The 15019-nt window shown below is 51.8% G+C and overlaps 7 protein-coding genes across 7 annotated transcripts; 6 read left to right on the top strand and 1 right to left on the bottom strand.

The window, feature by feature from the left end:
- Nucleotides 1-1215: 1215 nt before the first annotated feature.
- J7T55_010835 (FAD/NAD(P)-binding domain-containing protein) lies at nt 1216-2634 on the top strand (the record flags this gene model as incomplete). The annotated part of the gene is made up of 1 exon (XM_053130945.1): nt 1216-2634. The coding sequence occupies one exon, from the start codon at nt 1216-1218 to the stop codon at nt 2632-2634; it is 1419 nt and encodes a 472-aa protein (XP_052991115.1).
- Nucleotides 2635-3222: 588 nt separating this feature from the next.
- On the top strand, nt 3223-5108 carry J7T55_010836 (endonuclease exonuclease phosphatase family protein; the record flags this gene model as incomplete). Its single annotated transcript, XM_053130946.1, has 2 exons — nt 3223-4719; nt 4776-5108. The coding sequence occupies 2 exons, from the start codon at nt 3223-3225 to the stop codon at nt 5106-5108; spliced, it is 1830 nt and encodes a 609-aa protein (XP_052991116.1).
- A 1049-nt stretch (nt 5109-6157) lies between these two features.
- J7T55_010837 (uncharacterized protein) lies at nt 6158-6997 on the top strand (the record flags this gene model as incomplete). The annotated part of the gene is made up of 5 exons (XM_053130947.1): nt 6158-6270; nt 6344-6470; nt 6536-6617; nt 6673-6905; nt 6980-6997. 5 exons carry the CDS (start codon nt 6158-6160, stop codon nt 6995-6997), a joined length of 573 nt encoding a protein of 190 aa, XP_052991117.1.
- A 1000-nt stretch (nt 6998-7997) lies between these two features.
- On the top strand, nt 7998-8645 carry J7T55_010838 (uncharacterized protein; the record flags this gene model as incomplete). Its single annotated transcript, XM_053130948.1, has 1 exon — nt 7998-8645. The coding sequence occupies one exon, from the start codon at nt 7998-8000 to the stop codon at nt 8643-8645; it is 648 nt and encodes a 215-aa protein (XP_052991118.1).
- Nucleotides 8646-9931: 1286 nt separating this feature from the next.
- Nucleotides 9932-10369, bottom strand: J7T55_010839 (uncharacterized protein; the record flags this gene model as incomplete). The annotated part of the gene is made up of 1 exon (XM_053130949.1): nt 9932-10369. The coding sequence occupies one exon, from the start codon at nt 10367-10369 to the stop codon at nt 9932-9934; it is 438 nt and encodes a 145-aa protein (XP_052991119.1).
- A 461-nt stretch (nt 10370-10830) lies between these two features.
- On the top strand, nt 10831-11317 carry J7T55_010840 (uncharacterized protein; the record flags this gene model as incomplete). The annotated part of the gene is made up of 2 exons (XM_053130950.1): nt 10831-10980; nt 11048-11317. 2 exons carry the CDS (start codon nt 10831-10833, stop codon nt 11315-11317), a joined length of 420 nt encoding a protein of 139 aa, XP_052991120.1.
- Nucleotides 11318-11995: 678 nt separating this feature from the next.
- Nucleotides 11996-13590, top strand: J7T55_010841 (uncharacterized protein; the record flags this gene model as incomplete). Its single annotated transcript, XM_053130952.1, has 4 exons — nt 11996-12444; nt 12499-12709; nt 12877-13072; nt 13265-13590. 4 exons carry the CDS (start codon nt 11996-11998, stop codon nt 13588-13590), a joined length of 1182 nt encoding a protein of 393 aa, XP_052991121.1.
- Between the last annotated feature and the right edge of the window lie 1429 nt (nt 13591-15019).

Raw genomic sequence — 15019 nt, forward strand, 5'->3', positions numbered from 1 at the left:
ACTGAAGGTTGCGAGTTTTCACAAGGACTTTTCAGGTATTCCTTGACTGTTGTCCAGAGATTTGTCTCCTCGGTACGACTCTTCTTCTGGGGAGGCTCATCGGCTTTGAGCACGTTATCGTCAGAGTGCTTGCGCTTTCTAGATTGGACAACCATGTCGATTTTGTCTCGTGTAGGGACGGACATGATAGATGTCTGTATGAGACTATGCCTGATAGCCCTGATGATCGCGTAAAGAATGTGATGTGAGAGTCCCAGCCTCACTGGATCCCGTCTGATGAATTGATTGCATGGTAACAATCTCCCAGTCAGGTCCCGTGTGACTTACAGACATAAATACTGGCTGTTTGCAACAATGCTCCCAGTCTAGCATCGGCAAGGGGCACGAAACAATGTCACTGGAGCCTTCTTATGAAGACAAAAAGGCGGCTCGTTCAACAATGCATGCTTCTTTAAAACACAATCCTCGACCGCTTCGTACTATGGATCTATTGTCAACGAGGTCGGGCGAGCACATTGTGGCAGAGGCCGTGTGAGCTTCTAGTTTGCATTCAATGTTCTGATTGATTGTTAGCATCCCGTCTCAGCAAAATGCACTGTGCTTTTGTACACTTTGTTTGGCACACCTTATCTCCGATTGCGAAGAAAAGGAGAGTCAACAAAATTGAGTAGCCAACAGGAATTGAGCGGTGTGCGTTTTTCAGCAATTTGGGACAGTTGCGTGCATTAGCGTCATGCCAGCTAGTATTTTGCTATTCCCTTCAACTGTACCGAGCAAAGACGTCAGGCAACGCAAATGAATGTGCCCTGTGTGCTGTAGACTGTGTACTGCGAGACGGATAGGAATGAGAAGCGAGTTTCGGTTTTCGAGACCCAGCGATGTCGAAAACGAGGCTTGCAAATGACACGTTTGCAGAATCATAATTGAATCTTGTAAATTTATACAAATTTGGGACTTCTGACAGACTGCCAAATCAGGCTTGGTGGGCTGTTGAGGCAGCCATGTGGCACAGCAAATCCAGCAGTGACAATGATCGACAGATTCCAGGGCCGCAGAATTCAATTGGCCCGGTCTGACTTGAATTTGCCATGACGCCGACATATTAAATGTCAGAACACCTGCAAATATCTCGCCATCTGACATCTGCGTCTTTTCTGCCTCCAAACTCCAGCATCGACAGCTCGTTCCAGAACGCCTGCGCATGACATTCTGACCATGCGGTTTGCCAGTTTCCCAGCTTTCCTGGCCGTAACGGTGGGCGTGGCTCTAGCCACTGCAGGCACCCTCCGCAACCAAACGCGTGACATCGCCATCATCGGCGGCGGCGCAAGCGGAACGTACGCTGCGATACGTCTTCAACAAATGGGATACACCGTTGCCCTGGTAGAGAAGCAGTCGCAACTTGGAGGCCATGTCAACACCTTCCATGACACTACCACGGGCAAGGTCTTCGACTTTGGAGTGATGCAATACCAGAATGTTTCTGTGGTAACGGACTTCTTCACCTCTCTCGAAGTCCCATTTGCATCCCTATCCGGCAGCAAGACATCTAGGCTGTACGCCAATTTTCAAACAGACGGCAAGGCGGTCGAGATACCCGACTCCGTTCTGTGGGCAAACCAAACGGCTTTGCAACTGGCCCTCCAAAAGTACATGAAGATAGTCGCGCAGTACCCATACCTCGACAACGGATTCGAGCTCCCAGATCCTGTCCCGGAAGATCTCCTGTTACCCTGGGGCGACTTCTTGGACAAGTACGAGCTCGGTGCTATATCGGACATGTCATTCATCTACATGCAAGGCCTTGGCAACATCCTAGCTCAAAGGACCCTGTATGTTATGAAGTACTTCTCTTTGTCCCTGGTCAAGCAATTCGTCGGCACCGGGAGCGGGGTGGTGGCAGTGCCAGCGACGAGCGGCGGAAACCAAGTCCTTTATGACACAGCCCTCGGACAGCTGGGCAAGGGCGCATACCTCAGCAGCACAATTTCAAGCATCAGGCGAAGTGGCTGCGGTGTGGCCGTGTCTGTAAGCACTCCCAGTGGAACAGAGGTCATCCATGCGAGAGAGCTTCTCATTGCGATTCAACCAACACTCTCTAACCTTCAGAATCTGGGTCTCGATCTGGGTGACCATGAGAGGAGTCTTTTTGGTCAGTTCAACAATAGCTACACCTCAGTCGGTGTGCTAAACGTATCTGGTCTTCCTCCATCCACCCTGTTCTCAAATGTCGATCTCGACGCTCCGTATGCGATTCCAGCTCAGCCAACATCGTACACTTTTCGAACGGTAGCTGGCAACCCAAGTCTTGCCACGGTGTACTTTGGCAGCTCCGCCTTCCTGTCAGACGAGGCCATGAAGGAAACAATATTGCAGGAGCTATCGAGGATCGTTACTGGAAACGGGTACAACATTTCAGGAATTCCTAGCTTCGCGGCTTTCGAGAACCATTCGCCCTACCAGCTGACCGTTTCTAACGAGGCTATCGAGGACAGATTCTATGATGAAATCAATGCCTTGCAGGGACAGAGAAACACGTGGTGGACGGGTGCAGCTTGGACATCGCAGGACAGTACCGCTATATGGAATTGGACGGAACATACCCTTCTGCCGAAGATTGTTGCATCTCTATAAACGGCACAGTTACCCGAAGTCTTTCAGCCCAGACATCTTCAGTGGTCCGGCGATCAAGAAACGCAGAGACAAATCGCCGGGGACTGGGCCGGAGCTGTACATAATTCATAGACATTTAATTTCAGCGTCGTCCATGCCCATTACTGCCCCTTTCAATACTGATATCGAGAGACGTCGGAATAGAGGCCTTGGCGGGACCAGCAGGGGCGCGACACCTGCTGGGGACAGCCCTGATTCGCCCAATAGCTGAGATTAGTCGCGGTGGAACACTGCCTGTCTTGTGCCTTTGCCGCCTTGGCGTGATAAACCACCTCTTCGACCTGTCGTTTTGGGACTGGGTCCCCATTGATAGATCGCAACGTGCCCTCCAATGTGCGATATGATTAGATCGATGCCTCGGATAACTTGCATTCAGCAGCTTGGCAGCCTTCTCCGCCAGCTGCCCCTGGCATCCTTCCCTTGTGAGGCTCGGCCGGGATCTACTCAGTGACGACTACAAATGCTACCCTTCCCCATCGAGAGCTTTATGTACATGAGCAAGATGGATCTGAGTCCATCGGCCTTTCGACCCTCTCCCGCCGAGCAAACATGATGCAGTTCCTCTGCAGCGTCGCCAGCGCTTTGCTCATCCGCTCTGCTGCAGCGGTGAGCATCTCCGAGATCAATGGCAACAAATTCCTGTCGCCATACGCCGGCCAGAGTTTGACCAACATCAGTGGGTTGATCACTGCCAAGGGGTCCACCGGGATCTTTGTTCGATCCACGGCTCCGGACAATGATACCACCACATCCGACTCAGCTTTCGTTTATAGCACCAGCTTGGGCAGCTCGCTCAGCGTCGGAGATATCATCACTTTCGATGCCAGAGTGAGCGAGTACAGGTCTAGTGGCTCCACTTACCTCTACCTGACTGAACTCACTTCACCTACAAATGTCGTTGTCATCTCGAGCAACAACACGGTCACTGCCCTGGTGATTGGCGAGGATACGCTCAACCCACCCACGGAGCAGTTCTCCAGTCTTGATGGGGGCGATATCTACGCCATACCCAATGCTGTTGCCAATATTTCATCGGTGAACCCGGTGCTTGATCCAGCAAATTATGGTCTTGACTTTTGGGAGAGTCTCAGTGCTGAGCTAGTCACCATCAAGAATGTGACAATCATTTCGCGCCCCAACTCGTACGGAGAGACATGGGTCACGGGCGGATGGCCGGTGACTGGCCGCAGCGCAAGAGGCAGTCTGACTATGACGGCCCTGGACTCAAACCCTGAGGTCATCAAGATTGACGAGCCTCTCGACGGCACAAGCAATCCGGCGTCGCCCAAGATCGGAGACAAAGCAACCGACATTACCGGCGTTGTATATCAGCAATTTGGGTTCTACTACATCATTCCCCTGACGGCGTACGAGCTCATTACCGTTGCAGAGGAAGCTGCGCCGGCAACGACGCTGACAAGCACGCGATCTTGCGAAGGAATCACCGTCGGTGACTACAACGTGGAGAACCTGGCGCCGACCTCCACGAACTTCGACAAGAGGGCAGACCATATCGTCAACTATCTCGGCGCGCCGGACTTGATGTTCGTCCAGGAGATCCAAGACAACAGCGGGCCGACCAATGACGGTGTGGTCGACGCCAACGCCACCCTCACGACTCTCGTAGACGCCATCGCGGCCGTCAGCAACATCACCTACTCCTTCGTCGAGATTGCTCCAGTCGACGGCGAGGACGGCGGCCAGCCGGGCGGAAATATCCGCGTGGCCTACCTCTACCGCCCTGAGGTGTTGAGCTTGTACAAGCCGAACACTGGCGACAGCACCACTGCCACCGAGGTCGTGTCCGGAGAATCTGGCCCGGAACTCACCTTGAACCCCGGCCGGCTCGACCCGGCCAACCCGGCCTGGGATGCCACCCGCAAGCCACTGGTAGCTGCATGGCTTGCCGAGGGCGCGACGAAGCCGTTCTTCACGGTGAATGTCCACTGGAGCTCCAAGGGCGGCAGTTCGAGTCTGCAGGGTGATTTGAGGCCGCCTGTCAACGGCGTCGTTGGCAACAGACTGCTGCAAGCAAATGTCACAGGCGTAAGTTATCTTTCTCTTTCCTACAGTATTCATATGGAGAAGCTAACAGAAGACAGCAATTCATTGCGGAAATTCTCGCCATTGATTCCTCTGCAGCCGTCATAGCCGCAGGCGACTTCAACGAGTTCGCCTTCGTTGAGCCGCTCACAGCTTTCGCCGATATCTCTGGCTTGACCGAGCTGGATGAGGTTGTCGGCATGCCTGTTGAGGAGCGGTACACGTACACGTATGACATGAATACTCAGGCGCTTGACCATATGTACGTGAGCCCGGGGCTCGAGGAGGGTGCTGGCTATGAGCACATCCATGTCAACACTTGGGCAGCTGAGGACGATGTTGTGTCGGATCATGACCCGAGTGTTGCGCGTTTTGGTGTATGCGGTGCGTGATGTGAAACTACGAGGCCGTGTGTGCTTCATCAGTGTAGCGATTGTTGCTGCTGTGGCCTGAAAAAAATATACTTCAATTCTTCACAGCGCTTGAAATATATACTTTTCGATATTATAGTAGACAAACCCACGGTATTGTGAATGAAATATATAATTCAAAGAGTTTTATGAAGTAATGCGTACATCGTATGGAAATCTCAAGAGTTTACCGGGGATTGATAATCATATAGAAGGCAGTTAAAAGGTGCACCCAACAGTAGCCAAGTTTTGCCGGTAATTGCACTGGCATCTTTCAGTCGTCGAGGTAAGTACTGCGACGATCCTGGTGAGGGGCCTTGGACAGGCGAAAAGGGCAGTGTGGCAACGATGAATCAGCAGCTAGAAAGATAGATGGCTTGTGTATGGACTTGGCAGCTTTGTGAGGAACCAACGCAGGATCTTACTGAGACTCGGAGTCAATTTTCAGTGGACTTGTGCCGAGTGGAAGCTTCTCATTTGGCGACGACTAGGACTGAAGCGCACTCAAAGTATGGGGGCTCTTTGATGGTCGCCAGTTGGTTCTTAGAGCTGCGTCACGTTCAGTATCATGGCAACATTCAAGAAAGTCCTGATTTCACTTCGGAACACCAACAAGTAGTCTAGCGGTACCCCTCTTGGTACAATAGGATCTCGAAGCTGTTTCACAGACTTTACATGACGGATGCAGGGAGTGTCTGACGATTGCCACTGGTTGCAAATGTCCAAAAGCTACTGGCCATCTGGTCATGCCTGCTGTCAGGCGGCATCAAAATACGCGGACACCAGCAAGCACCCGGTGGAGTACCTACTTGAACTGCGTAATCATTTGGCGGCTTGCCTTGACCTTACAGTGTTACTTTCGACCTGACCGTCTGATTTCTTTCAGCTTCGAGTGTTGGGAAGCTAGCGCGGTCAAAACCTAATGCCTTCCTCCCCCGACTTGCAAAACTTCTAGCTCCCTTTTCCTACTACCTCGATACTCTTGTCATCTCGCAAACAAGCAACACTATCACCGCGGAGCGCCATTTACGATGTCTCAAGCAGAAACTCCCAAGGCGCAACCAGACGCTGATGCCGTCGCGCGTCTGTCCCAAGCGCTGAACCTTGAGAACTGCGAAGACAGATTCATGTCAAGCGACCTGAGGTGAGCTCCTATCCCAGATCCCAAGACTCCTCAGCTAGCTTGCACAACGTGATTCTTACAATGGACATTGCAGTCTACTTGAAACTGGAAACTTTAGCGACGTGGAATTGGTCTGTGGTGATCGTTCGTGGAGCTTGCACAGGAGCGTCATCTGCAAGAGATGCAAATGGTTTGAGAAAGCTCTCACCGGCGATTTTGAGGTGAGTTTACAAGGGATTATTTGCCATTTTCCCTCGCGATCAACTAACTCTTACCAAATGTACAGGAGGCGGCGTCAAGGAAGATCACAATCACAGAATTCTCGCCAGAGCTGACCAATGTGGTTGTCCGCTACCTGTACTCAGGAGGTACGTGATTCTCATCCTAGCATATATTCTCTCTGCATGCTGATTGGTGGCAAAGCTATGGACACGACCAGCGTCAACGAATGCGAGGGCGACTCCATCATCAGCAAGTATGTTCGTCTTTGGTCTGCTGCCGACTTCTTCGGCCTCGAACCACTCCAGAAAGACATCATCGCCACCTTTGAAGATTATTTGGAACCCAACATCAAGATCATGAATCAAACAAAGCCAGCCGGAGATATCAAGGCGATCGTTGAAGAATTTTTCAGTGCCGTGGCCATCGCATACGATGTATGCCCGCACGCCAAACCCTGCCAACAAGTCCTAATAGACTACGCGCATGCTGTCAGGTTCCGCCTGTACAGGTCAAGAACCTTTATTGATTTGATCACCAAATTTCCCAGTTTCGCTTCTGATCTATTCCTTGTTGCTGTGAAGGGAAATCGAAGCACGTGGGTCGGCGACTCTGAGGCGGACTACAGCGCCTACTTTGTCCAACACGGTTGCATGGAATGCGAACTCGACCACTTGAAAGCGAAGTCTTGGCATTTGGACCCTGCAGCGGAAAGGGGAAGCAGAGATTCCAAAATTTCGGACATACCCTGGAAATGTGGGAAGTGTGTCAGAAAATCAGGTTACCCGTGGAAGAGACACGGCGCTGATGAGGAAGGGTAGGGCATATGCAGAGGCAAGGCGTCAAGTGAAAGTGCTTTGGTAGCATACAAAGTAGGGGCGGGCGGTCTCCCAGGCAGGGTGATAACAGCTCTTGGTGGTAGAGCTCAGTGCGCAGTGCACGCAGACTGGTCACTCTAAGGTTGAGAAAAGCTCCGAAATCCTACGTAAATCACGTTGCGTCCTCTCTCGACATATCTTTGGACTCTAAAACGCTCCTCGTTGATGTAATGACAGCGGCCGCGAGGTGACATCGACCCGAGAAGGGCGGCACAATGTAATCGAGAGATAGTCACAGGAGGTCATGCTTACTAACATCCTCGCCCGTCTCGCCTTTCCATCTTGAGAATCAGCAGCTAGGGCCGCTCGGCTCGCCCTTCCCCTTCCTTCTAAGCCGGAGATGGCCACTGAAACCATTGCCAGTGCTCACGACGAATTGATGTGGAGCTAGCTGTGTGCCTTCTAGTTGCCTAGAGTGAAAGTTTCCGCGCGCTTGATTGCAAAGCATGTTGATCCCCGACTATCAGTGTGCATTTGTAAAAGAGAAATGGGCCTCAAGGCAGAGACATCACCATGTGTGCGACGCATATAAAATCGAACGAAGCCTTGCTTCATTTGAGAAGATGCATCCAGAGGAAAGACCAATTGTGCTGAAGATAAAAGTAATTTTCTTAAGTTTTTCCAGGCAAAATCTATCACAAACACATAAAAATGTCTGTCGCGGCCAAAAGTGTGGCCCTCGTCGTCACCTCGACTCGCGGAATCCGTATAGGGCCCTCTGTCGCATCCCTCCTCTCAACAGTCCTTGAGCCCTCAGCCAAAGCGGCAAATATCAACCTCAAAACCGTCGATCTCAAGTCCTTCAACCTACCCGTTTTCAGCGAGTCCCTGCCTCCCATGATGATCAAGCCCGGCGGGCCCCAATTCGAGCAAGAAACCTCCAAGGCTTGGGCTGACGAGATGTCCTCTCACGACGGCTACATCTTCATTTTGAACGAGTACAATTACGGCATGTCTGGCGCCACCAAGAACGCAATCGATTATCTCCTTAACGGTTTCACCGGCAAGCCCGTCGCGCTTGTCAGCTACGGCGTGAAGGGAGGCAACTTGGCCAATGAACAGGTCAAGGGCGTCCTGACCGCCATGGGCTTGACTGTCATTGAGCCGCGGCCGCTGCTGGGTTTCTTTGGGGGCCGCGGCCCGGAGGGCATGCTTGCCGTTACGGAGGGTAAGATTGGGGACGAGACAAGGAAGGATTGGAGCGAGGGCCACCGGGCAGAGATACTCGAGGCGTTTGAGAAGTTGGGTGAGCAGCTGCGGGCGCCCAAGGCAGAGGACGACCAGCTGCCTCCGAATTAGCACCAGTACTGGCGACGGCCATATTTATTTTACATTGTGGAGAGCGCACGCACACTTACTTTTCTCTTCTTTTCCGTCACTAGCATGGGATCAAGAGCAATAGGGACGCCAATACATTTCATAAACTTGTGCTGCTTCTTTTCCCTGCCTATCAAACTATCACCCGGGGTATAAGCATGTGTTACCTGCTTTCATCCTTCTGCCATGCATAAGTAATCGATTCCGCGTCTCAGTAGATTGGTGCTTTGCATTGTGTGAAGCAGATTCGGTGTAGAACTCTATGCTATATGCATTCATCGGGACTCGGGCCGTAGATACTGGTATTGGCCATGTCTAGAAGCAAACTCACCGACTCCATTGCAGTGAGACGCAAAATGTGGTTATCGTCGCCTTTAAATCATTGCAGTTCATACTGTGCTTCATTCACGATGTCATAAGACTCGCGTTCAGCGACAGCGCCGTGGATGAAGACTTTAACGATAGACCGGGACCTCTAACCATTCCCAATTCCTGCTGTGCCAGGGTGATGACAAAATCGAAATACGAAACGACTCTCTGTGTCAGGGCAGAGAGACGTCGGTCGAAATGGCGTTCGAGGCCTTCCGGTATGGAGCCCAACATTGACAGAAAATATGTTTCGCTCTCGATCTGCAGGTCTGCGAGCAGATATTGGCCGTCGAAAGAAAAAGGAAAAGAGGAAGCCCTCAAAACACTTTCAAGATAATATAGGCTGGAGGAAATCCGTCCCTTTTCGAAATTTGGAAATTGACGATAATGATGAATCCTGTTTCTTGTCAGTATATCCACGGTACTCACCGACCGCGTGTCCAGCCGGCGCCCAACAGGTCTTCGCGAAATCTGAGAAGCGAGATTACCATGAAGGTCCGCATGCCTGTGAATAGGGGTCTTCGCCGTCTTACTCCAAAGCTACCAGCAGGAACAGGACTAGTCGAAGCTGATTTTGTTAGTCGCTGGAACCACGCCGTGTCGGTCACATGCCTTTCATTCTTGTCCCGGGGACGGTAAGAGAACAGCGGGGAAAGGACCACGAGAGGCAGAAGGGAGTGAAAGCCTGGACATAAAAATGTCGCACGAAGAAATCGGAATTGTAGATTGCCACAACCACGCTGTATCGAATGCCGATGCCCCACGAGATGCGTATCCAACCAAACGCCCAGCAAGGGAGCGCAACGCGCAACTGCCTCTTTGAATTCAACCAGAACCACCGCCAAACACCATGCTGACGCTCGCAACCCATTCTCAAACACCCCGGGCGAGCGCGACGCCTAGCCGCGCCCGCCGTTGTAGTCGGCGCCGCCGGACCTCCGCAGCTCCTTGACGATGTCGTCGAAGGCGAGGTCCCTCTTGTCGTCGGCGTTGAACTCCTTGCTGTAGTGGTGCAGCACCTTCTTGACCTCCTGGACCTCTGACAGCATCTTGAACTTCTTGGCCGAGTGGACGTTGGGGCCGTTCCATATTATCAGCGCAAACTTGACGCGGGTGCTCTCCGAGTCGTTGGCGTACTCGACGCGCGCGTAGGCGTACTGGATCTGGTCGTCGGCCAGCTTGTCGACCATCGCCTCGAAGGACTCGGTGCTTGACTCCTGCAGGGTCATCTGCTTGCTAGTCGTGCTCGAGGAGATGAGCAGCCACTTGGTCTCGTCCTTGTCGCTGCGGACGGCCTCGTAGGCGGCGAGGAGCTCGGGGGAGTTGATGCCAGACATGGTGGGGGGATCCGAAGACGACGTGGGCTTATAAGTTCGTACAAAATCTTGTTCGTAGATAGGGTTCCTCTAGGTTCGCAGTAGGTTTAAAGGGAGAGTCGGGACGACGGACGCCAGCTTGTCGAAGTTGCCGTACAGTAGGTACTGGCTCGTCGTCGCAGACGTGTCTCGATCGCTTCCACCCAAGCCCTGCAGTGTCTGTTCGCGACCCGCCCTCGCAAGGGCCTCCCTGCGGTAACCCCGAACTCAGGGGCTGCTGGGCTTAGTAATCTGGCTGGGGCTCCATCCAGGATCGGCACGACCCTTGATGTGCATGTGCAATGATGCGCATCTGAGAGGCTCAACTTTCTCGAGCTTGTGCCGAACCTTGACGACCGAGAGCTACCCAGCTTTTCTGCATTCTGCCCGCCTCGAGCTTCTGGAAACGACAGCAGCCACATCGCCGCGTGTCCAACTCATCCATGTTGCTGCGTCAATCTTTACGTTCTCTGCGTTCGGCTCCAAGCACGACAATCCTGAACAAACGCTTGTTTGCTGCTATGTCGCAACCTGGTAGCCCGGCCGCGAGCTCCGAGTCTGGCGGCCCGGTCCAGCAGGAGATACGGAAGAAGGTATGCGCACTGCCTCACCAACAAGACTCAAAAGATCTGCAACAGCTGACATAAATTGCCACTGCAGCTCGTCGACAAGTTTGGAGACAGTGTCAAGATCTACAATGACTCTCACCTTCACAAACACCACAAAGCGATGGCCGGCAGCACATCTGCCGAAACGCACTTCCGACTGGTCATCGTCTCCAAGGAGTTCGAGGGGAGCCGACAAATCCAGCGCCACCGCATGGTGAACCAGCTACTAAAAGAGGAAATGGCACGGGAAGGCGGCATACACGCTTTACAGGTGAAAGCCCTGACGCCAGAAGAGGAGGAGAAGAGAGCGGCGCAGGAGTAGTACGAAGCCAGCATAGATACGAGGATCCTGAGGCCCTTGGTCCTACACGATGACAAGATGACATGACGAATGACTAATACCCCTCGGTTGTCACGCCCCTGTTACGAAATCAGTACACACGTAGAGATTTGGGGAGACCATTAGAAACCCATGTGCATCGCGCTGAAGAGACCAAGTGCATCCTAAGGATGGAAGCAATCAACTGGCTGTTCTCGTCTCTTTCCAATGCCGTTGTTCCACAAAGCGCCACTATTCACGCGATGTGTCCTCGGGGCCTCTCTTTCCCGCCTTCTTGATTTCGCTAGGCCCGTGTTCAACTTCATCCGCGTCGCTGAGCGGTTTCAAGAGCAAACTGCTTTGGGAACACAGCAGCCTGTGGCCCGTTTCCTTGTGGTTGCGCAAGCAAACACAGACCATGTTAGTATGGAAGCTGGGACCCGTGTGCGGCCAGCCGTCGCGGACAGTCGGGTTCACGGCAATTTCTTGTGTAGGAAGTGGTGCTCATGTGCCGGTTGCCTCCTTGCGATGCCTGGTCTTGCTAGGCTAAGCCCAAAGTCTAATTTCTTTGATTTCCTTCTTACTCAGTCTTCCATTTCTGACATTCTCACAACCAAGAAGTCAACAGGCCGTCGAAGAAGTTCTCCTTTGATAAGGCGCGCTCTTCAACAAACTATCATCATGAGTGACCCACTTTCGATAGCAGCGTCTGTTACTGGACTGGTCGCATTTGGGTTGAAGACCTGCACTGCAGTGACGAGCTATCTAGACGCCTTCAAGAGCAGTAACCAAGAAGTCGAGTCAGCCAAACAGCAAGCACAAGGGATGTATAACCTGCTCGCAACGGTCGAGAAATCAATCGCCAAAATCTCGCCCATTCACCAATCGTCGACATCAGCTGTGAGAACATGCATCGCAACGTGTGAGAAGGAGGTTGTAGCACTGGAGAGCCTAGTTTCCGAACTGCAGGGCTCCACGTCCGGGAGCCATGATAGCCGCATCACACTTAGCATGAAAGAACAGGGACAGAAGCTCACATACGCATTCCACCGCTCGAGACTTGAGAAACTGCAGGCTCAGTTGGCCAAGGTCATAGGAACGCTCCAGACGGCCCTGCAAGTGGCTGGACTGTGAGTCACTCATGTAGAGTTGCAACATTGCTCTCCTTGTTGACTTGGGTGCAGAGACGTTGCTGTCGGCATCGAGTCGACCATCATGACCATGCAACAGTCGACCTTGCCCAACATTCAGGAACAGCTTGATAACACTGCACCTCAGATCATGGCCAATGCTGCTCAGCTCACGGACAAGATACTCGAGAAAACCCGGCTCATTGAGGATGTATTTCCTCTTCTGAAGGACCTTGCTTGCGACCAGAAAAAGCAGTTGGAGTTGGTAGGTGTAGTCGTCGCTCATTATAGACAATTGAATCCTCTGAGCATGAGAAATCGTCCACAGGAGCATATGTCTGAGGAGACATTTGTTGGTGTACATCAACGCCCTGCAATGATCTGTCCCCTAAACAATCACAATCTACAACATATGCTGATCTTTCCTCTCAGATAAGCTATCAACAAGCTGTCGGCCGTCTCATAGCGAAGCCATCACAATTGAGGAAGCTGTGCCAGATGATCGATGACCAAACATCCAATACAATCTCGAACGACACCACACTTCCAGGTCCGGTATCACAATCAATCACCCCTCCCGGCGGGAAGACTGATCATCTTGAGCTATTCCAACCACTTCATTCGAGTTGTTCGTGTCGTGAACGCCGGTTCACGTATCAGAAAATAACCACGATGGCGTCTTGGGTCTTTTCTAGCGAACGCTCAAAGGTCCAATATCACCTGCCAGACTGCCCCTTCCATACCAGTCTAAGTAGCACAAAAGGAACGCGTTGGGAGATGCGATATAATGGTTTGAGAGGGCTCATCAGCTGTGCTATAGGCCTGTCCTTCTCAACCAGCTTCGGCGCTGGTGGCTTCAGCCTGAGTCCAAAATTCACCTACTACCCTTCTGTCGACAGCTCAACGGCACCTGTCTTCCGTATATTCAACATGTTGCACTGGTTCCTGAATCTCTTCCCATGGAATGCAGACGGAGCAACGGAAACATGGACGGCGACTTTTCTGGAATTCGTTGATCTCTGCATTGCCGATATAATTCTTCTCTACCGGGACGGGAAAGCCGCGCCGAAGGCAATCGACGACCGTGGACGCTCGGTTATGCATCACTTGACACAAAGCAAGGTCCGTCAACTGCTCGAGGCATAAGTGAATCTGGAGGTTTTCATGTAGTATAACTGATGAACCGTGTAGAAAGCATTGACAGCAGGTTCATCTTCGCTTTATGAATTTTTAAAACATCATGTGGACGATCGCTATCTCAACCTCGCGAATATTCTTATCCGTTATGGGGTCCCATCGATGACACAAGATATTCACGGCAAGTGAGTTCTTACCGACAAAACTCGCACTCGCCCGCTCAGGCATGATCTAATGATGATTCTCACCATCAGGACACCTGCCTGGGATCTATGCATTGTCGAATATCCGGCACCAGAGTCAACGAAAATACTTTATAAACAAATTGAGCCATGTAATTCACCGATCATTGATTTCTTTTGTTCTCAAGACCGTTGCACACCAATTCTCGCCCATTCATCTTTGGTGGGAGTCGATCTCTTCCTTGAGAGCCACGTGGAGCCTATATTTCTCCTAAGTCTACTTCGTCGCTCTCAAGCAACGGCTGAAGGTATGTGACCTGTTACCTTAATAATATCGCAGAATCTTCGATTAATGACAATATCCCTGCGAAGCTTGCGAATGCGGCCCACTGAGTTTGGCTGTCCTTAGTGGTGACAAAGAGAAGGTTGCGAACCTCCTTGCCAACAATCCATCCACACTCAAGGAGCGGAGCCTGTTTGGCCACACTCCCGTGCATCTGGCAGCTGGTCAGCCGGCCTGTTTGAGACTCTTACTGCGGGGTCCTGGGACAGCCTTGCTTGATCAGACGGATTGCGTCGGTCACACGGCACTGGAATATGCCGCATTTACTTGTTCCAGTCTGCCCACTGAGCCCTGCAACGCGTCTGTGGCTGTCCTTCTTGAGTCTGATTGTAGAGTGCCGATTCCTTTCTCAGTCTATTTTTCATACCTTTGTCAAGGCTGCAGAGGTGAGCTTCTGAAGCATATGAGAAATCGGAGAGAAAGATTGAAAATATACGCTCTGGAAAGGCTATCAGGCGATATGGCTGCTGCCCTAGGCCTTCATGAGGCTGCTGTTTTAGATTCCAGAGCGTGCCTTGTCGTCACGGTTTTGAAAAGTCGAGGGTTCGAGATACCATTGCCTTTGCGACTTGATCCACCCGACGCGAAATTCGAAATATACCTGCCTGAATCCATGTTTCACCAAAGCCCCCTCAACTGGTTCGATCACTCCCACTTTGATACTCTTTTTCAGCTTGGTTTTCGCGATTGCGAGGAGTTTGATTTCCTTGACGTACCTCCTCTGTGTTCTTGGTTGGAAATGCCCAGAGACATCGGTATTAACCAATATCATACTTGGAGATCCCACCGGTACGGGGCTTGTGCCTGGCTGATCGAACATGGCGCCAATTTATGGGATCCAGTTCCCGATCTTTTGGCGACAACCGCCCATTATCTTTATAGATCTATAAGTCTCATTATACACAACCATTTC

Source organism: Diaporthe amygdali, assembly GCF_026229845.1.
Source record: "Diaporthe amygdali strain CAA958 chromosome Unknown NODE_24_length_778219_cov_64_757418, whole genome shotgun sequence".
Taxonomy (NCBI): Eukaryota; Fungi; Ascomycota; class Sordariomycetes; order Diaporthales; family Diaporthaceae; genus Diaporthe; species Diaporthe amygdali.